This window comes from Mustela lutreola, chromosome 16 (genome assembly GCF_030435805.1).
Source record: "Mustela lutreola isolate mMusLut2 chromosome 16, mMusLut2.pri, whole genome shotgun sequence".
Taxonomy (NCBI): Eukaryota; Metazoa; Chordata; class Mammalia; order Carnivora; family Mustelidae; genus Mustela; species Mustela lutreola.
The window spans coordinates 25,879,657-25,902,561 of record NC_081305.1 but is presented as its reverse complement, the minus strand read 5'-3'; the positions used below and the strand labels follow the sequence as shown (position 1 = coordinate 25,902,561).

At 43.2% G+C, this 22,905-nt stretch overlaps 1 protein-coding gene across 1 annotated transcript; it reads left to right on the top strand.

Annotated features, from left to right (window-relative positions):
• Positions 1-8,325: 8,325 nt before the first annotated feature.
• On the top strand, positions 8,326-18,962 carry GINS3 (GINS complex subunit 3). The gene is made up of 3 exons (XM_059153022.1): positions 8,326-8,723; positions 15,647-15,880; positions 17,478-18,962. The coding sequence occupies exons 1-3, from the start codon at positions 8,538-8,540 to the stop codon at positions 17,706-17,708; spliced, it is 651 nt and encodes a 216-aa protein (XP_059009005.1). The 5' UTR covers positions 8,326-8,537; the 3' UTR covers positions 17,709-18,962.
• The last annotated feature ends 3,943 nt before the right edge of the window (positions 18,963-22,905 follow it).

Genomic DNA, 22,905 nt, shown 5'->3' with positions numbered 1-22,905 from the left:
AATTAGGACACACTTCATTGCTAAAAGAAATATGATCACAGCCACTATAACAAATATAATAACAATGAAGCATTTTTAAATATTGTGATAATTACCAGTAGGTGACACAGAGACAGGAAGTGAGCAAATGCTGTTGGGAACATGGCACCAACAGACTTGCTCAATACAGGGTTGCCATAAATCTTCAATTTGAAAAAAAAAAAGATTAATAATAATATTAGTGATGCAGTCTCTGCAAAGCACAATAAAATGAAGCATACCTGTATTCGAAGCACAGCTATTGAGCTAAGAGGAGCTACAAAGCACACCCTTAAGACTCTCAGAGAGCTGCTTGTACCGTCCCACTGTTCGTGTATTAGATTTGAGCACTTCCATGTGGTGGTGACTAGACAATTTCTCCACTGTAGAAATTCATTTCCCTCCCTGTGATTAGTGTGCAACCTGTGGGTCATACTATGAAGAATACGGGATGCTTCACAAAGTCACGTGGTCCTTGCAAGGGCCCATGCTAATCTTTCAGACCTCCTCCCAGTTTTGTTCTGTCTTCTGCAAGTAAGCCTAGGCCCTTAATGTTAAATGAGGTCATAAAGGTGGGGCCCTAATCCAACAGTACTGGTGTCAGTATAAGAAGAGAAAGAGAGGGGCGTCTGTATGGCCCAGCCAGTTAAGCATCCAACTCTTCATTTCGGCTCAGGTCATGATCTCAGAATTGTGAGCTCAAGCCCCGTGTTGGGCTCTGTGCTGAGCATGGAGTCTGCTTGTCCCTCTCCCTCTCTTCTTCCTCTCTCTCTCTCAAGTAAATAAATAAAATCTTAAAAAGAAGAAGAAGAAGAAGAAGAAGAAGAGGAAGAGTCAGCAAGGATGTGCATGTACAGAGGAAAGGCCATGTGAGAACACAGCAAGGTGGTGACCATCTGCAAACCAAGGAGAAGAGCCTCAAAAGAAACCAACCCTACTGACACCTTGAACTTGGACTTGCAGCCTCTAGGCCTGTGAGAAAGATTGCTGTTGGTGAAGCCACCCAGGCTGCAGTATTTCGTGATGGTGGCCCTCACAAACTAATACACGGCTCTTAGAAGACACCTAAGACTTACTGAGGAGTTTAGAATGTATTCTGCAATCAGTAGGGGGTGATTTGGGTTGTAAGCTGGGAGTAACAGGATCAAATCTTTTGGACAGATTCCTGCCAGAGAAGTACAAAGGGACTTTGGAGGAAGGAGAGAGTAGAGACAGGGAAAAAAAAAAAAAAAAAAAAAAACAGTCAGGAGGGATTTTAAGAGTATGGGTAAGAAATGATAAGGACTCAAACAAGAGCAACTGGACAGACAAAAGAATGTAAGACAGTAGAATCAGTTGACTGTACTGACCAGCTGGATATGGGGAAGGGAGAAAGGAAGTGGTAGTGAATTTTCCTGGGTTCCTGACTGGGTGGTGATTGTAGTGCACATTTATTTGTTTCCTACCCAGCTTCCCCCATCCGAAGAACACTCCAGAATTGACCCCAGATTTCCCTATTGTGTAGCCCGTGTACTTTGGGGAAGCTCACCCTGTCCCAGCATTAATGGTGGGCTTTGGCTGACTTACATTAATTAGTATATTGCATTGGTCTGGCTATAGTTTTTGGTTCAGGAGTGAGCATATGGTCTAAACATTGTCAGTGAATGTCAAAGCCCTCGACTGGAAGGCTAGGACTGAATGCTTCTCCCCACTGAACAAGAACAAGGAAGCTTGTAGGCCCGACTTAACTGGCAAACATTTGGTGACTCCAGGGAAAGGAACCATAGACTAGAGCTGACCATAGGCAGAGCAAAGCAAAGATAGATCCCCAGGGACACGTTTGGATCAACTGACCATGAAGTCCTGGGCTCTCCAGTTATGGAGTCTAGAAATCCGCTGACGTTTAAGCAGGTTTGAATTGTGTTTTCCTGTGACTCGCCAGATGGATAACGGATAATCAGGTGAATGGTGGAGCCATTAACTCACATATGCAAGGCAAGAGGAGGGGCTCCTTTGAAAGGAAAGAAGGTTCATCTTGAACTATCACAGTCCCACCCCTTTGCTCAGAATTGATTTTTGGGTCCGGAATGACCCCCTCCAAAAGTCCTCCTCACACCCAGAGGCCCCATTCTTATGCACCTTCCTTTGTAAAGCCTTCATGAACCCCTATTCTGCGTAGGTCAGAATTCACGACTCTTTCTGAGCTTCCACAATATTTTGGACACAGTTCTATCATAGCTTTTGTCACCTCATGTTACTAGTTCCTCCACTGGACACCAGCCTCCTAGACAGTCCAGAACACATTGTATCTTTTTCCATGTCCACATGAGGAGGACCTGTAGCCGCTGATCCTCTCGACAAATAAATGAGAGGCTATTCTTCCCCCATATTCTTCTCATACTAATGAATTTACTTGCCACTCCATCCACTTTGGACTGAGGGAAACTCTGGCTATCAGATCATGGTTTAAATTATATAAAGATTACCCAAAAAAAGATGAAAATACAGGAACGCGAGGAAGGGGTATTTTTATGGAGCTGGGAATACAGAAAAAGAAAAGTTGGATCAAGTAAGCACCTTGATTATAATGATGTGATCGCTGCTCCTTTGCCAAGTTAGGAGGGTGACACACACACTGAGTCTCTCTGGATGTATGAGATGGGTTTACAGTGTCTCCTCGTACTGCTAAAGACTGTGGGAAGAATCCAAAATCGGCACTACCCACACATAAGGTCGCATCATGCCTATCAATTTATTTTGATCTCATTGAAGGCGTGTGGAGCAGTGCTCAAGAAATAGCTCAACCAAAAGAACATTTAAATTATGCAAAAATGAACTCCAGTGATTTAAATCCATTAACCTTACATAATAACATTTCAAACATAGTACTGTAATTGCAAAAAAATGAAAAAAAAAAACCACCTTTAATAATTTGAACTCAGGAGAGATAAGTTCTATATGATTTTTGCAAGAAGAAGTTGAAGAATATTGATCCGCCCTCTTCAAATCCTTTTGGAAATGTGAATTGACGGGGAGGCAAGCGTAACCTTGCCTAGATCAATGACAATAGTAATGAACGATGATACCCTTGAGCCTCAGAGTGTGTGCTATGTGCCAGGTGTCGTCTGAGGTGCAGAGGACATAGCACCTGAATAATGACAATAAGAAGGACTCTTACCAACCCTTGCCATGTATGGGCCAGGCCCTGAGCTAAGTGCTCTGTGTGCATTGGCTCATTCATTCCACTCCTACCATCATTGTCCCCATTTTACAGGTGCAAAAACCATGGTTCAGATGGGTAACTACGCCAGGTCACAAAGCCAACTGAAGCGGATCTATCCAGGCCTGTTAGATCCCAGAAGTCACACAGCAGTTGAGTATAAACAGCTGCTGTGTTCTGTGGGTAGGGGGTTAAACCATTTTAAATCCCATTCACTTCTTTTGCTTACGCATTCATTATTTAGAGTTGGCGCGAAGGTGAAATTCAGTATAGTTCTACTAAAACTTCAACAACTTTGAATCAGGGGAGCTCAACTAATGAGTTTTCTTCAAGGCATTTAGCAGTGACTTAAGTCCACAAATCTAGAAGATTATGTAACCTAATCTGTACCTTGGCAAACTTTTTTTTTTTTTTTTTAAGATTTTAAGATACTACTTTTTTTAAAAGTTTATTTATTTATTTATTTATTTATTTATTTATTTCAGAGAGAAAGTGTATGTAAGTGAGGGGGGAGAGGGATGGAGGGAGAAGGAGAAAGAGGATCTCAAGCAGACTCCCCACTGAGCATGGAACCTAATGTGGGGCTCGATCTCACAACTCTGAGATCATGAGCTGAGCCAAAATCAAGAGTCAGATGTTTAGCTGACTGAGCCATCCAGGCACCTCACTTTTCTTACCCCTTTAATTCAGTGCTCTCTGTGTTTCACTACTATGCTTTGGGACTGTGGTAACAGGTGCTCACCACTTGTACTATTATTTGCTTATAATTGATTCATTGTTTTTTGCCTAATGTTTTAGAGGAAAATATCACCCCTATAAATAAAGAACCACTAATTAATTCAACGAATATATATGAAGTGCCTAATATGCATGAGGAAGTGGCGATACAGTAATGAAAAATACACCTCAAGAATCCTTGCCCTCATGGAGCTAATGTTCAAGTAGGGGTGACAGACAAGCAACAAGGAAAAGAGTAAAATATAGGGAGGCCTGGGGGCTCCGTCGGCTCAGCATCTGCCTTCAGCTCAGGTCATGATCCCAGGGTCCTGGAATGGAGTTCCGCATCAGGGTCCCTGCTCAGCGGGGAGTCTACTTCTCCCTCTCCCACTGCATGCTGCTCCCCCTGCTGTGCTCTCTCTCTTTCTCCCTCTCTTGGACAAATAAATAAAAATAATTTTAAAAGGAAAATATATAGTACATAAGAGCGTGATCGTCCTAAAGGAAAAAGAGCAAGAGAGAGAGAGAGACTCAGTAGGGGAAGGCTAAAATTTCAGATACAGTGATGAGGGAGGCCTCATTGACAGGATGACTTTGAATACAAAGACTTGAAAGGGACCACCCATGTGGAAATTCAATAGAGAAAAAAAAAAGGCAATTCAGGGAGTAGGAACAAACAGAGCCAAGCCCGGAGAAATGAGCGTGCTTGGAGCTTTCAACCATAAGGAGGTCATGGGCAAAAGCAAGACTAGACAGGAAGCTGTTGCAAAAATCCAAGCAAGAGATTATGTTGGGGTGGACCACAGTGATGAGAAATAACCAGATTCTAGAAATATTTTGAAGACAAAGCCAACAATTGCTGATGGACCAGTTACAGAGTACAAGACAAGATGAATCAAGAAAAACCATAGAACTTTTGGCCTAGGAAGCAACTGGAAGGATAGAGTCCAATATATTTTTTCTTCTTTTTTTTTAATCCCTCCATAGATCCTCCCCCATCCCCTTGATCTGGATCTCTGTCACTTGCTTCACAGCCTCCCCACTCAGTGGAAGAAATTTAGAAAGCACCAGCATTCAAAAGAACAGATTTAAAGCTGCCTGTGGTTTTGCTGATCTAGAGTCTGTGTGTGTCCCATGGTTCTAGGATTCTGCAGTCTTGAAATGACGACACTGGGAGAATTAGTGTTTTTTTTTTTCCCAGGGATCCAACAGACACCTTTGGAATACTGAAATTCTGTATATGGTAAATATATTAAACACACTCTGAATATCATAAATATGTTGAAATTCTGTCTAGTGCAATTCTGGTACATAGATTGATTGGCTGGGTAGTAAGGAACACAAGCTTTCAGAGGGAAAAGGAACATTCCTGGCTCTTAAAATATAGGCTATAAACAGATCTATGCTTGATAAACTATGTACTGCTTGTGTCAAGTGAATTAATGTAACTATTTAGCATCCCAAGCTCAAACTTTAATTTTACTCTTTCTGGCTTACTCAGTAGTTCAAAAAGAGGACAGATTAAATAGAACAAAAATACACAAGCAGTGAATGAGTTTCATTGTGAGCCAAGACATCACAGAAGAAAAACAAGATAATTAGATTTTATCTTAAACACGGGCCTGTTACTTTAATATTAAAATAGCGGTGGTATTTGAGTTTAGAGCCAATGGTCTCTGTACAAAAATAATGACTTTCTTGGCACTGATAAATCATTAATCATCCATCTTAATGGTTTCAACATCAAAAATAGTTTACTGGCCTTATCTGTAAATAACCTGCATTGCCTTCAATTAGACAAATTAACGCACTCACTGTATCGGCCCTACAGTCACTTCATCAAATTATAAATTGTGACTATGAATTATGTTTACTTTTACATTGGACAGTGTAGCGAACTGAACATTTAAAATATGATCAAGTTCAAGGCTGTCCTGTAACTGCCTCTGAACAGAGGCCAGACTAAAGGTTCACTGTTGGTTTCTCCGTAGAGCTGCAGACCTACCCTCTAGTGGTCCCTGGACTCCACTGTAAGTGCCATCCCAAACTCATCTGTGGCCCCACATTGCTCATATTCCTGTGCTCTGTATCTGTTAGTGACATCTCCATCCACCTGGTCAGCCAGGTTAAAAACTCGAATTACCTTTGACCCCTCTCTGCCCTTCTCTTCCTATATCCAATTAGTTGCAAGGTGTTGCCCCCTGAACTTCCAAACTGACTTCCCTGTATCAAATCACACCCTTCTTCACCCCACTGTCAGATTTATGTTGTCACTTGCTCAAAAATCTTACTGTTTTCTATTTCCTATGGAATAGCCTAAACGCCTTAGTGCTAAAGTCTTTCCACAGTTAGGCCCCGATTCCCCCACCACCTCTTGTTTCAGTTACACCAGGATTTAATTCATAAGGGTGACTGTGTAATGACAGAGTGGTCAGTGCCATTAAAACAACTTTTATTGCTCACCATTCCCAAGAGAAAGGGGCACATCGTGCCATTCAGAGCCACACAGGAAGTACCAGGGTCAGAAAGGAAGCAAAAGGAGTGAGAGGGAGAACATGACCCAGAGCCTCTATTGTGGTTTTTGCAGGAAGAAATGGATGAGACAGAGTAGGCAAATTTGAGCAAGCTTAGGATGGGATACTTTGAATAATGTCTGTGGACTCTGGGCTATAAAAGGTGTCTCTCATTGTCCAGTACTCAGTCCTGGAATGATTTTAGGACAGGGTAACTGTTGGCTTGGTGAGAGTTAAAGGAAGTGGTTGGGATATAGGCTCTCAACCATTTGGTTAATGGAAGGTGTGTCCACAGATAAATTGTTTGTTACTCTAGACATTAGCTCATCCAAAGAGGGAAAGCTCCTGGGGTGGAGGGGGTCAAAGGCCCCATGATGTCACGGCGCCTTAAAATGCAGCAAATTAAGAAACATGACTAATACATATCTCCTTTCCATGAGCCCCTTGCTCATAGCTCTCCTGACCCCAGAAAATGCCTTTATGTATGAAGTTCTACAGTACATTTCTCAACACTGCCACTGTCCACAGGGGCGACTGTGGCCAAGTCTGGTGGCATATAACTGTCAACCTTAAAAATAAAACTGCCAGTTATTTTACCAGCAAAAATAGGTTTATTCAGGAATAGCAGAGAATGCCCATCCAGGGCAAGCAAGCTATGGCAAAACCAAAGACAAGACCAGAGAACACATGAGACTTGGCTCATTTATGGAGGAGAGGGGCACTTGGGGAAGCTGTGATAAACAAGAAATCCACTGGAATAAAATGGGAGTTCAAATACAGTGGCTTTTCATTGGCTGAGTTGGGACTGTTTTTCATTGTCTGGGCCTCTGGAGGAAAGCCTTTCTTCCTCTTGCTAAGGTAGTAAAATGGTATCCATGTGCAAGGTTCCTCTCTCCCTGTTGGATTTGCAATAGGTAAAGAGTGGTAGGGCAGGAGAGCTCCCCCTGCTGCATCTCCTGACTCCATTTTATTGAGGTTTCTCTTTAATTTTCACATAACCATGATCCGTTCCCTACCCCTTACCCCGCAACTAGACAAGGGATTGCACCTGACACAGATACTCATCCAGTCTATAGGGTGGCTGGCAACATAGGCCTCTTTCGATCTTTTTCAAAAAGACAAACTGGGCCAATCAGATTTCCTCTTCTAAGGATTCAAATTAAGAGCTGCAAAAGGAGATTTCTAGTGGGTAGTAAGGTGAACTGGGAGGCTCTGAAGTAAACTCAGGACCTTCGTGAGCCAGACATAGCCCAGTGCTTTCTCCCATCTCCTCCGACTCCATCCCCTACCCAAGCCAAAATATTACAAACAGTCCATGACTATCTGGGGCTAGTGCTGGAGGTTTTGTTTTATTCTTTTATTTTTATTTTTGTTTTTTTAATGTTTCTTTGAAGTACGAAAATTAACAGATTCACTAACAAAACTGTTGTAAATAGGTCTGACTTGATCAGACCTAGGAGAGGCCACAATGATGCCCACTTATAAGCCCCCAAATATGTTGCTAAGTGTTTTTAACTTCATGTAAACATTTAAAGGACCACATAAAATCTAGTACAAATCATCCAGACACTTCAATGGGCATTTCCAGCTCCTTTTTAAAGTTCCCACACAGTGGAGCACCCGGGTACTTCCGTGCGTTCGGCCAGGCTTCTAGGATTAAGCCCCAAATCAGGCTCCCCACTCAGTGGAAAGTCTGCTTCTCCCTCTGCCTACTGTTCCTCCTGCTGTGCTCTCCCTCCTTCTGCCAAATAAGTAAAATCTTTCCAAAAAAATAAGTAAGTTCCCACACTGAGCTCACACTCTGCAGGGTACAACTCTTCCCCAGCGTAGGTAGGGTCTGCGCCCCGCCCCTGATCACGTGGGTCCAAGCCCGCAGGCTGTCGATTGTTTCTGCCTGGGCAGGCCCACCGGGATCGATTGCTCCAGTCTGGCCCGTCCGCAGAGCGGGAAAATTTTCAATCAGCCTGGCGGCCACAGCAAACTTCCACACTCTTCACGACCTTGACCAGCATCCGCTTTTTCAGGCTTTTACATTCTCGGACTCCCGGCACCCCACGAGTGGAAGCGAAGACGTTCAAGCCGCCGCCGCCATGTCTGAGGCTTATTTCCGGGTGGAGTCGGGGGCGCTGGGGCCTGAGGAAAACTTTCTATCCTTGGACGACATCCTGATGTCCCACGAGAAGCTCCCGGTGCGCACAGAGACCCCCATGCCTCGCCTCGGCGCTTTCTTCCTGGAGCGGAGCGGAGGGCCGGAGACTGACCACGCGATCCCTCAGGTAAGCCTGCCCACGCGCGTTCCCGGGGAAAGACCACAGTTCCCGTTGGGCGTGGCCGCCGCGCCGAAACCGTGACCCCCGCCTTGGGATTTGTCGTTTTGGCTGGGGGAAGGCGGGTCTTCTGCACAAACCAGCTGTAATCGCCGGTCGCGGCGCGCTGAAGCGCTTTCTTAGCGGTAGCCTCCGGTGTGAAACCGAATTTATCCTAGGTGGTCTGATACCGTTTTTGAAGCTGTCCAAATTGAGCCGTGCCCCCACTCGCCCCGTCTTGTGTCTGAGGCTTAAAGGACCGGCTACTACTGACGACTTCAGAATGGGGGGTTCTGATCACGTTTGTCTTAAAACGACAGCTTTGGGTTCTGTGAGAGGATGTGATACGTGTGGGAACCGCAAATTGCTAGATTGATTCCTGCGCAGCGACGACGGTATGCGCAACCGTCTACCGAGGGCTTTAGTGCCGGCGTGGATGGTGTGGGGGAGGGAATCTTCCCCTCTGTGACTCCTTTAATCCTTCCCTGACCCTATAGTTGGATCTGGTTACACGCCAGGAATCTGAAGCCCAAAAAGGTTGTGTAACTTGCTCAGGGTCCCACTGCCCGTGGTGAGCTTGGGATTGGAGCCCGGAGCTTGTGGGACTTCACAAGCTAGTTCGCCCCAGGAACGGGCTCGAGATGGTTATTTTGTTATTTCCTCTTTAACCTACATTTTGCTTGGAAGGGTGTGTGAGTTTGGCGTGTTTGTTTCCATTTTTATCAAAGTAATCCATATACAAAGGTCAAATGGGGACGACAAAATTTCTAACAAAAATTAGGGGACCCCTGCTTTGCTCCCCCCCCCCCCCCCCAGTTTTCCTTGCCAGGTCCACCCGGTCTGTCGACTTTTTAAAGCGTTTCTTCAGGATTTGCCTCAGTGTTTTTAAATAATAATCGTGAGCTTGCTTTTTTGTTATTTGTAGAAAATTAAGACGTTATTTCTTAGCGTTGCGTTATAGTCAGAAGGATTGTGTTCTCCTACACCCTTGTAAACAGAGATGTGCTGCCCATATGTTATTCATATTGCCTTTGTTTTCCCAAATGGCCTTTTTTGTGTTCCAGGATTCCATCCAGGTCACCCCCGTTCCGTTTAGTATCCCGCATCCTTGGGCTGCTCTTGGCTGTGATAGTTGATCAGATTTTCCTTGTTTTTAATGACCATGACAGTTTTGTGGCCAGCCGGTCAGGTAATTTGTGGAATGTTCCTCAGCTGGGATTTGTCTGATGATTCCCTCATGGTTAGACTGATTTGAGGAGGAAGATCACAGAGGTGAAGTGCTATTTTCATGGCGGCATATCAAGGGCATATAGTGGGGGTGTGGTTTATCACTGATAGGAACCTCCATCACCTGGCTAAGATAGTGTTTGTCAGGATTCTTCACCATAAAGTTACTTTTTCCAGGGCTCCTGGGTGACTCAGCTGCTTAAGCATCCAACTCTTGATTTCAGCTCAGATCCTGAGCTCAGAGTCATGGGATTGAGCCCCGAGTTAGGCTCTGTCCTGGGTGTGGAGCCTGCTTGGGATTCTCTCCCTCTCCCTCTGCCCCTCCCCACCTCTCTCTCTCTGTCTCACTCTTTCTCTCTGTCACACACACTCTTTCTCCCTCTCTCTCTCTCTCCCCCACCCCCCGCACCAAAAAAAGTTAACTTTTTTCCATCTTTCCATACTGTTCTCTTTGGGAGGGAGTCATTATACACAGCCTCACGTAAGGAGTGGGGCGTTGTGCTCTACCTCTTTGAGGGCGGTGTCTACATAAATTATTTGGAATTCTTCTGTTTGGGAGATTTGTGTAGGAAGGCTTTTAAAGACATATTTAATTTCATTCATAGATACAGGACTATTTAGACTTTCTGTTTCTTCCTGTGTTTTTTTGGTACATTGTTTTCTCCCCTAGGAATTTGGACAAGTTCATACAGATTTCCAAATGTAGTGGTATAATCTTCAAAATATCCTTTTACTATCTTTCCGACATCTGTAGGGTTATATTGGTGTCTTGGTTTTTATTATTTGGTTTTTTTTTTTTTTTTTAAGATTTTATTTATTTAGGGGCACCTGGGTGGCTCAGTGGGTTAATAAGCCCCTGCCTTCAACTCAGGTCATGATCTCAGGGTCCTGGGATCAAGTCTCACATGGGACTCAGTGCTCAGCAGGGAGCCTGCTTCCTTCTCTCTCTGCCTTCCTCTCTGCTTGCTTGTGATCTCTATCCATCAAATAAATAAATAAAATCTTTTAAAACAAACAAACAAAAGATTTTATTTATTTATTTGACAGAGAGAGATAGCGATATGAGAGGGAACACAAGCAGGGGGTTTGGGAGAGGGAGAAGCAGGCTTCCTGCTGAGCAGGGAGCTGATGCAGGGCTCAATCCCAGTGTCTCAGGACCCTGGGATCATGACCTGAGCTGAAGGCAGATGCTTAATGACTGAGCCACACAGGTGCCCCAGTTTTTATTTTTGATATGGAGAAATTATGCTCCTTTTGTTAGTCTTCCTAGGAGTTTATCAATTGCATTAGTCTTTTATTTTCTTCAAAATTTTATTTAAATTCTTGTTAGTTAACATACAGTGCAATATTAGTTTCAGGAGTAGAATTAAGAGATTAAGAGTAGAATTAAGTGATTATACAATACCCAGTGTCATCAGAATGCCTCCTTAATGCCTATCACCCCTCTAGCCCATCCCCCACCTCCCTCCCTCCATCAACCCTGTTTTCTCTACTGTTGAATCTCCTATGGTTTGTTACCTTCTCTCTCTCTTTCTCTCCCTCATTCTCCCCCCCCTCATGTGTTCATCTGTTTTATTAGTCTTTTAAAAGAACTAACTTATAACTCTCTCAGTTTTCTTCTTTATACCCTTGTTTTTAGGTTATTAAGTTCTTAATTAGTTCTTTACTGCTACTTTCTTTGGATTTAATTTTCTTTTTCTTTTTTTTTTTTTAAGATTTTATTTATTTATTTGACAGACAGAGATTACAAGTAGGCAGAGAGGTGGTCAGAGAGAGGAGGAAGCAGGCTCCCTGCTGAGTAGAGAGCCGGATGTGGGGCTCGATGTGGGGCTCGATCCCGGGACTCTGGGATCATGACCTGAGCTGAAGGCAGAGGCTTTAACCCACTGAGCCACCCAGGCGCCCCTGGATTTAATTTTCTATTGTTTCCTACCCACCACAATCCTGCCCATGCATTTTGAGATGGGTCCCCAGGTGATTGATTTTTCAGCTTTCCTTTATGCATTTTTTAGCTCTGCATTTCCTCTGAGCTGAGCTTTAATTGCATTCCACAAATTTTGATTTGTTGTATTTTATTTTCATATCAGTGAGTTCAAAATAATTTCTAATTTCCATTGTGATTTCTTCATTGACTCATAGTTATTTAGAAGACCAGTGCTTAATTCCAAACATGTTGGGATTTTGCTTTTCATCTTTTCTGTTTTTGATTTCTAGTTTAATTCATTACACTGTGGCTAGAGAATGTAGTCTGAAAGATTTCAGTCTTTTGAAAGAAAGCTTGCTTTATACTGCAGCATAAAATCCACTTAAACATTCTATATGCACTTGAATAGATATATATTTGAAGTCATGATGTGTGATAAATAATGTAAGTCAGGTCAAGTTTGCTATTTTGTTGAGAACTTCTCAATCCTTATTGGGGTTTTTGGCTATTACTTATCTAAAGAGATATGCCAAAGTCTCCCACTATAATTATGAATTTGTCTATTTCTCCTTTAACTTCTGTCAGTTTAGCAGATGCCTATTTCTCTTGTGGATATGATGACCCTTTTTTCATTGTATCTCTAGTCTCCTTTCTTTTTATTACTATCTACATGATTTTTTTTTTTTTTTCAAATTTTCTGTGTCTTTTTACTTAAGATAGATCTCTTTTGGGGCACCCAGGTGGCTCAGTGGGTTAAAGCCTCTGCGTTCCGCTCAGGTCATGATCTCGGGGTCCTGGGATCAAGCCCTGCATCAGGCTCTCTGCTCCACAGGGAGCCTGCTTCCCCCGCTCTCTCTCTGCCTGCCTCTCTGCCTACTTGTGATCTCTCTCTCTGTCAAATAAATAAATAAAATACAAAAAAAAAATAGGTACATCTCTTTTAAGCAGCATATATTGGGATTTTGTTTTTATTTGGTTAGACAATTTTCCAACTGGTGTATTTAACTTGTTTACATTTAATTTAATTACTGATATATTTGTGTTTATTTTTGCCTTCCTACTATTAACTGTCTGTCCTGTATTTCCATATTTATTTCTGGGATCATTTGCATTCTTCAAGATTTACTTCTGTTGATAAATTCTTCATTTCTGTCTGTACAAGGGGGTCCCCAAGACCAATCCGCGGTTTGATGATTCAGTAAAAGAACACAAAGGACTCAGTATATAGTCATTCTTATGTTTACATTTTAATACAATAAAAGGATATAGAGTAAAACCAGCAAAAGGGAAAGGGTGTGGAGAATGAAGTTTGCAGAAAGCCGGTTACAAGCTTTCAAGTCCCAGCGGAATCATAGAGGATGCACTGAATTTCTCCAGTAATGCATTGTGACATGTGTGAAACATTTGTGTACCAGGAAAGCTCATTAGAGACTCAGTACCCAAGGTGTAGAGGGCTAGTTACACAGGCACTCTACCTAACATATACAAAGATTCCAGGCTCCCAGAAGGAAAGCAGGTATTCAGTATAAACCACATTGTGCAAACTACGCACAGTGAAGCACATGTATCCATTCTGAGAATAGTGGGAACCCTCCTGAAACCCAGATTCAAGGACACCCACCAAGGACCAACCTTGCAAGCAGGCCTTTCTAAGGAGGGCAGTCTGAGGCTTGCTTTGTTAACTTTCTGCACACTTCCTGTGTGAAAATACCTTTGTTTTCCTATTATTTTTTAAAGGATATTTTCACCGGGTATAGAATTTTAGACTTGCCGTTATTTCAGGCCTTTTTAAAAGATGTCATTCCAGGGGTACCTGCTTGACTATTTCAGTTAAATTTCAGCCTTCGGTTCGGTTGATGATCATGGAGCCCTACATCAGGCTCCCTGCTAAGTGGGGAGCCTGCTTTTCCCTTTGGCCCTACCCCTTCTTATACTGTCTCTCTCAAATAAATAAAATCTTAAAAAAAAAAAATAAAAATAAAAGACGTCATTCCATTTTCATTGTTTTGTGTCTTCCTTCATTTCCGTTGAGAGTTGGCTTTGACTCTTCTAGCTCCTTTTGTAAAAGATGTATTCTTACCCCCACCAGCAGTGCCTTCTAAGATTTTCTCTAGGTCTTCGTTTTACAGCAATTTGAGTAAGATGTGCCAAGTTGTGGTTTTTATTAATATTCTACTTCGGGGGCACCTGGGTGGCTCAGTGGGTTAAGCCTCTGCCTTCAGCTCAGGTCATGATCTCAGGGTCCTGGGATCGAGCCCCACATTGGGCTCTCTGCTCAGCAGGGAGCCTGCTTCTCCCTCTCTCTCTCTGCCTGCCTCTCTGCCTACTTGTGATACCTGTCTGTCAAATAAATAAATAAAATCTTTAAAAAAAAATTTATCCTGCTTCGTAATGTTCCTAGAATCTGTGATTTGATATCTCTCTTAAATTTTGGAAATTCCATGACTATTTTCTTCTCAGATACTTCCTTTGCTTCAATCTATTCCTCTTCTCTTTCTGGGCTTCAAATTACGTGCAGGTTAGACTTACTTCCTTTCTACCATGTTCTACATCTCTCATGCTGTTTCCTGTATTTTCTTTCTATGCTTCAGTTGGATATTTTCTATTCACCCTTTTTTAAATTCATGACCCTCTATCTGTGTCAAATCTGGAAGGCCAGTCAAATGTAACTTAATCTATTGAGTTGGTTTTAAGTGGAGAGGGGGAAAGGGAGAATCCCAATAGGGGGCTCAGTCTCGGGACCCTGAGATCATGACCTGAGCTGAAATCAAGAATCGGATGCTTACCCGACTGAGTCATCCAGGCGCTCCCCCCTGTTGAGTTCTTAAAGTTCAATTCTTGCATTTTTCAGATCTGGAATTTCTATTTGATTTTTTAAAATTTGTTTTGAAGCCATTGCCTAATTACTCTTGATATTTGGTACAGAAATTGGACTTCATTCTCTCACTATCCTTTTCTTCTCAAATCTTGATCCCTTACATTCTGGCTTCTTTGGAAGCCTTGAACTCTGCCTTTGTCTCCCCGGCCCTGGGAGGTTGGCAAAAAGCTCTGCTCATACACACTGCAAAGCCTCTCCCACCTTTCGTAGCAGTTCTCCTCCATGAGAGTTCTATGCTATTGTACCTCCTTTGACTTAGTTAGGTTTGACTTTTATATTTTGGATATTTATCTCAATTTCTGGTCTGTTGTGGCCCCTTCACCATATTTTCCAATTCTATTAAGGCTTTAAAAATATAAATTTATCTCTTCTGTCATCTCTGAAACTATGAAGTGGGATACAGAGGGCCTGTGGTCTGAGGTCAGGCTGATACTGTTTTTCCATCTAGCCCTTGGCACCCAGGGTGTGCTTCTTAGCACATAGCAGCCCCCCCTCCCCCAGTCAGTGTATATGAGAAACAGATATGGAATATTCAGAGAAAGCAGAAATGTTTATTATATTTCTGAAGTGTATGCAATTGGGAGTTTTTATTTCTGAGTTAGAAAACTTTCCCTTAATACCATGGTTTTGTTCTGTACTTTGCTTTCGTTGAATAAATCCATTTTTTGCCATTCCATCATGAAATTGAACTTGAGCACCTGCGGTTCAGTTTTTCAGGTCACAACCAGACTTCTGCACGTGGTAGCCCTGCCACCAAAGAGAACAGCCAACACTGATATTTGCCAGTGGTGTGTGTATTTCTTTTCTAGCACACATGCTTACTATGTGATTTGTTGTTAAAATCTGTGTTCTTGTCTGATACAGGGCTCAAAGCTTGAACTCCCCTTGTGGCTGGCAAAGGGACTTTTTGACAACAAGCGGCGGATTATTTCCGTGGAACTTCCCAAGATCTACCAACAAGGTTGGAGGACAGTGTTCAGTGCCGACGCCAATGTGGTGGACCTCCACAAGCTGGGGCCACATTTCTATGGGTTTGGCTCCCAGCTCCTGCATTTCGACAGTCCCGAGAATGCAGATATTTCCCAGTCTCTCCTGCAGGCAAGTGATTGATGTGAAAACCTAAGGCACTGCACGGGCCCTCAGAGCTGGTGTGGTCACCAGCAGACTTCACTGATCCTCGGGGAAGTGTACTATTTACACGGTTCGTTTGTTATTCCACATCAGCCAACAGTTAGACTATGTTTGCCAATTATATACCTACTTCAGAATGATTGGTCTGCAGCTTTTCATATTTGCTTGTTAAGACTTGGGACCAACAGAAAGTCCTGGAAAAAAGAAAGGGATGATGGTTGACCAACAAGGGACAGGCTCCCAAATGTACCAGCCCAGCCCTGGGACTGGCCAGAGGGCGCCTGTCAGGAATGTACCTGTTACTTGTTCCCTTCCCTTGCTCTGGGGCTGAGATGTGGCTCTGCATCTGCACTGTGTCCTCACGGTGATCTGGTCAAGCTGCTCGTTCTCTCTAGGCTTCTCAATTTTTCGCCTGTTAAGTGGAGATACAATAATGCCAAAATTACCACATCACAGTGACATTATATTTTGCTATTTAATAAATGGTACCTATTATTGTTGTGTTCCATGGACAAGACAGTGTTATGCACATAGTACCATCCTTTAGGTATGATCTTATTTTAACTTTTTATTCTGCTAATATTAGAAGAAACCTCCTTTGCTACCTCTTGTTTTACTCCTTCATTTCTAGCTTTATAAGTACCAGTGGCTAAAGACACATTTCTGCCCGGTGTTGGGCTAATGTGTCCTTGTGCAATTTTTAATGTGGATAGAAAGAAACATTTCATTGCTCTCCATTCAGATAAAGAAGCCAATACACAGACTGTAGACCATTGGAGCTTAGGAAACTCTTGTGAGCAGGAAGCTAAAAGTGAGGAAAACTCATTTGTCTTACAGTGTCTCCAGGACATGTTCTTGAACTGGAACACTGCCTTTGGCTAGTGATTTCTTTGTTTTCTTTTCCCATCATTGCTTTGAAGTCCTGTAAAGTTGCTGACTTATAAGGTGACATCGCCACAAGGCCGTGGAAGAAACTGAAGCCAGGGCTCGTGGCTTGGTCTCGGAGCCCTAGGGTGGAGTGATACTCCTAGATCACACGTGTCTCTGTCCTGCTCTCAGACTGAAAAAAGTAGAAAATGCGTTCAGTTAGATCAGGAATCTTCTTTGGTTGAAACCTGTCTGCACGTGTCACTGTGCATTATTATGGCCTTTGTCCCTGAAAACAATAACAGGTAATGCTTTTTGAGGAGCTTCTTCTTGCCAGTCATTTGTGAGATGCTTTACAGGTGTTCCTTCACTGGTTTTCGTAATAACCCATTGGATTTTCCTAATAGTCTGTTTCGCAGACGGGGAAATTGAGATGTGGCAACGTGATACAACTTGAGTGGTAGTGGCCTCAGACCTCCTTCCGACTGAGTCCAAACTTTCCCTTCTTGACATTTAATGTTCAGGGATGGGCCACCTGGCAGCCTCCGTCAATGGACCGCGTGACTCTTGATCTCAGGGTTGTGACATCAAGCCCTTCTTGAAAAGGGTGAAGAGATTACTTAGAAATAAAATCTTTAAAACAAAAATGTATAGGGGTAAAAATGGATCTGATTTCTCTCATTCGCTTCTCCTTCAGACATTCATCGGACGTTTTCGCCGCATCATGGACTCCTCCCAGAACGCTTACAATGAAGACACTTCAGCACTGGTAGCCAGGCTGGACGAGATGGAGAGGGGCTTATTTCAAACAGGACAGAAAGGACTGAATGACTTCCAGTGTTGGGAGAAGGGGCAGGCTTCTCAGATCACAGCCTCCAGCCTCGTTCAGAACTATAAGAAGAGAAAACTGACTGACATGGACAACTGAAGGCCAGAAGAACACAGAAATGCTCCTGGTGGAGGGAACCACCCTGTGTGTCCTTGATAGGAGCCTTGCTGACCTTCTATAGGACGAGAACCGTGTCCTATGTCATGGCTTATTTCCTGCAGCAGTCCGTGTGGGAAAGGATGTGCTGTAGGAGGTCCTTGACCTATGAGGCATATGAGACTATCCCAACCTGCTGACCCACAGCCCAGGCCTACTTAACCCATGAACCCCCAGCTGGAGAGAAACCAAAGTCCCTTATAAAGAAGGATGGTTAATACATGCATCGCAGTATAGTTGGAACTGGGAACCCTTGTGCCTGGGAATGTAATAGTCTCCAATGTCCAGTTTCACTAGCTCCAAAGGATAGGTACAAATGGGCCGTCTTCGCCTGCTCACAAATGTTCACGTGAGCGTAACTGCTCCATCTTCCTCATGGGTGCTCAGAGGACAGCAGGCAGCCCTAGGATGTCGGCCTTACTTGTGTCTCCTGCCTATGGGGAGTTACCCCAAGCCAAGAATAAAGAAGAAAAAGGAACAGGCAGATGAATGGTGGGGCTTTTACTGAAGGGTCTTTTACACATTGCCTTCCTCCTCTGTAGCCAGGGCTTTGGGGTCTAGGTGCACAAACCTCTGCAGGCAGCCTGGAGGGGAAATGGTTAACCTGAGCCTGGCTTTTGTCTTGAGATCTTCAGAGCCCCCAGCACAGCAGTTCCTTCCCTCCCTAGAGCAGCTGTCAGGGAGTCATTTGGAATCGCAAAGTAATTATTAAAGGGTGTATACCAGCTTTTCTTACATTGAAAACCAGACTTTAGGGTGACTGGTTAGGAAGGGCCCCATTTGAGAAGCTTCACGGGGCAAATGTAAGTAGGCGGGAGATCTTAACGATGTTTTCCCCCTTCAGTAAATTCGGCAGCATCATTACTTAGAGGATTCCTGACCGTTTACCGAGGATCTGTTTCAGCAAGCACAGAGCTCTTCCCCAGAGATCAAGGCGGAAACCTTGGCCTGAGTAAGAAGCTTTGTTCCCTGCAGGCCACCCATTTGAAGGATAGTTGTCTCTGCGCCGACTTCCCATGAGTGACAACTGTCTTTGTCATTAGAAAATATAGAGGGATTTGGGGATCCAAATTGTGCAGATGTCTCCCTGCAAACTTAGAATGCCAGAACGGCTTTTTAAATGCATGTTTCAAGATGGAAACAGTGTTTTTATAATTTGATTTTGGTGCTAAATAAATGATCCATTTTGCACATGAATACATTCTGTACAAGTACTATTTCTGTAACTCGAGTACTACAGATGATCAGACAAAGCGATCAGAGAATTTTGTCTTTGATCGTATTTGACAATAATGCCCAACTAAATCCTTGCTTCCGTGGCTGCTCTTTTGTTTGCACCAGACTCATGAATTTGAGGGACGTTCTCTGTAGCAATGATTTGTGTCCCAGAAAGGTGGGCCTTTCTTTGCTAGCACGGTGTTTGCATAGAGCCAGGACCCAGAGACAAGGCACAGTCAGAGGGAGAAAGTATATTGTGTCATTTTTGGATTCACTGTTTTCACAGATAGCTTTGTATTTAAAGTCTGTCCATTTTTTTCTCTTATTGGGAAAAAAAATTATGCTGGAGTCACATGCTAGGAGTAAGTGGGTATGCATGTGCAGAATTTATTCCCTGTTTTACATTTTGAACGGATTATTATAAGTAGCTTTTGAAACCTATTTCCAGTTACAAGGTTGCCTTCAAGCCTTTCAATTACTACCCCTCTCCCCTGCAGTCCTCCCCAAATCAGGCTTATAGATCACTATTTGTTCCCTTCAAAGAGGTGAGTTTTTCAAAATGAGTCCAAAAATGACTCACAGCAAATTGCTCTTAAAATCAATAGCAAGAAAATGTGTGTCCCTTCCCCTTAAGGCTCTGTTCCCAGGTAACTGAGGCCTTAATTATATGCAAACACCTCACCACATTCAGGTTTTTCCCTGGGACCATCTGGGCTGCCAGGGGAGTGGGGCAAATCTAGACTCCTGGGTTCTTCCCTCCTGCTCTCCTTGACCTCTGAACTTTGGATGGCCCCAGTCTCAGTCCTTGGGTCTCTCCTAGCCTAGCCATTCTCTCTCGTGAGGGCATCTTATCCTATCTCAAGCTTTTTAAATACCATCTACGTGCTACCCAAAATTTGATCTGCAGCTCAGACCCTCCAACTCCAGACTTGGATCCCACCACCTACTTGACATTCTACTTCAACGTCTGACCTCACTTGGCTGAAATGGAACTAATCTGCCTCAGTCTGCTCCTCCTATAATTTCTGCCTTCTCTGTTTCAGACAACACCATCCTTCCCTTTTGCACAGGACAAAAACCTGGGTGCCTCCTTGGCCCTGCCCTTCTCCATATCTTTTGGGTCTATCTTCAAATCACCTGTACAATCTGACACGTCTTCCTCCACCGCCAGTCTCGCACTAGATGGTTGTGGTCACCTCCCAATGGCCCCCTGCACCCACTCTCCACCCCACCTTGAGACTTCTCACCATAGCAGCCACAGTGGTCTTGTTCAAAAATAAGTCAGATCTTATTTATTCTCAGCTCAAAGCCCTTCCAAATCCAAGAAAAAGACCATTCCACCATCCCAGCCCCTTTTATTAAAAAAGTTCACTTAACCCCAGTGATTTGGCATAGAAATTTTTTTTAATCTGTTTTTTTAAAAGATTTAGCTATTTAAGAGTGCCTGGGTGGCTCAGTGGGTTAAGCCGCTGCCTTCGGCTCAGGTCATGATCTCAGGGTCCTGGGATCGAGTCCCGCATCAGGCTCTCTGCTCAGCAGGGAGCTTGCTTCCCTCTATCTCTCTCTCTCTGCCTGCCTCTCCGTCTACTTGTGATCTCTCTCTGTCAAATTAAAAAAAAAAACAAAGAAAAGATTTATCTATTTAATTTAGAGAGAGAGTGAGTGAGCAGGAGGAGGGGCAGAGGGAGGGAATCTCCAGCAGACTCCCCACTGACCATGGAGCCTGCGGCGGGGCTCAATCTCAAAACCCTGAGATTATGACCTGAGCCAAAACCAAGAATCAGATACTTAACTGACTGAACCACACAGGCGCCCGTGGTGTAAAAATTTTTTAATGCTTCTGTAGCCGAATAAATTTGTTTCTTATTTTAAATATAAATTGCATGTTCTGCCTAAGAGAGTTCTCAGTATCTTACAGAGTTTCTCATTAATCTCTCAGCACCACTGGACCTGAGAAGTTTCCGGAACACTGCTTTTGAAGTAGTGCAGTCAGAATGCAGAAGTATTGAGTGACTTACTCAGGTCAGCCCCACTGTGAGTCTGTCTGTTCTGTTCCCCCATCCTTCAAGAAACCCCAAAAGAGCTGTTCATCTTTGTGCTTGAAACAGTTGTGCTTAAATGAAAATATTTTACACATCTTAGCAAAGGAAAATAACTGTGCAGAGGCTGTATGTGTGTTTCTGAAAGCAGATATCTTTGTGTTTAAAAGAAAAATCTATACTTGAAATAACTTGAATAAAATATAGGATAAATGCTTAACAATAAGAAACTTAATCTTACAATCCTTACCTCATATGGGTAGGCTGAAATTTTTTAATTCAAATACACACAGATAATTTCTAAAAGACAATTAAATACCCTAAAACCTAAAGAAATTGTCTGAATTTGGAATTCTGTTGCTCACTCTTGATATCACTATTTTGAGTGAGCAGTAAATTCCCCTCCTTAATGAATAGTGAATAAAATCACTAAAATAGTGAATCAAGGGGAATCCTGAGACCATGTATAACCACACTCTCCCACTGAGAGCAAATGATTAACAAAGGTGACAGGCCCAGCCTGCTTTTGTTTGAACTCATTTTGTTGATTTTTCCAGGCCTGTGCATTTCTGTCTAGCACAGAGACACCATAACCCAGCCCACTCGGCTGGCAGCCTTCCTTGGGACATGAACATTCTCGTTTCAGGGTACCCTCTCCCATTGTCTGTATGCTGTGGTTTAGGGGAAGGTACAAATGGGGCTCCTCCCCAAAGCCAGAGGTCTCCTTTGTCTGCTCTTCAGAGATCAGAGTCAGGTCAACTGATGGGGCACCATTCCACTGAAGACCGTATAGAGAGGCAGCTTATATCCTCCACCCAGTGTTCCCCCCCCATCTTATGTAACCGTGTTAATTTATCGAACTCTGCTAACTAAGCCACGGTCTTTATTCACATTTCACCAATTTTTCCACTAATGTCCTTTTCCTGTTCAGAATGCAATTTAAAATCCTCCATTGGGGGATGCCTGGGTGGCTCAGTTGGTTAAGCAGCTGCCTTCGGCTCAGGTCATGATCCCAGTGTTCTGGGATCGAGTCCCACATCGGGCTCCTTGCTCGACAAGGAGCCTGCTTCTCCCTCTGCCTCTCCCTGCCATTCTCTCTGCCTGTGCTTGCTCTTTCTCCCTTTCTCTCTCTCTGATAAATAAATTAAAAATCTTAAAAAAAGAAAAAAAATCCTCCGTTGGATTTAGGGGGCAATCTGTTTTGAAAGCAAAAAAGAACAGCAGACTCTTCTGAACTATGTTAATTTCAGGAGTTCAGCTTATTGGAAACATTTCATTGCATTGATCTAGGTCAGGGCGGCCAATTAGGGGCTTGTTGGGCCTTGCCCAGGAATGAGCTGCAGGTCAGCTCATCAAAAAGGGAGAATATTAGCTTTTCACCTGAAAATGTCACTCACTGATACTTGGATCTGTTGGGAAAAGGTCTCTTTGATTTTACTTAAAGCTTTCGCATTCTCTCTCTGACAGCAATGACTTGATTTTCTCCCCTTTCCCTTCTGGCACATACTAGCTAATTTTCTTTGTGTCTAAATGAGTTTAAAAAGAGCACAGCTTTATACACCAATATTATTAACAAGTGTCAGGACAGCTCTGAAAATAGTCCTGGGAACTGCTAGTGTTTCAGAATCCATAAAGGGAGCACACAGAACCAGCTAATCCTTGCAAACATCTCCCACCTATGCCTAATTAAGAAAAAGAAAAAAAAAAAACCTCAGAGTTTTTAATCTTTATGTCATTCTCTGTTCTTGTATCACCCTTGAAAGTTTATTTGATTCCCACACAATTTCCATGTCTCCCTTTCTGCAATGAACATTCTTCCCTGAGGAGAGTTTCTTTTCTTTCGATCCAGAAAAGCAAATGAGTGACTAAGGAATATAGATTCA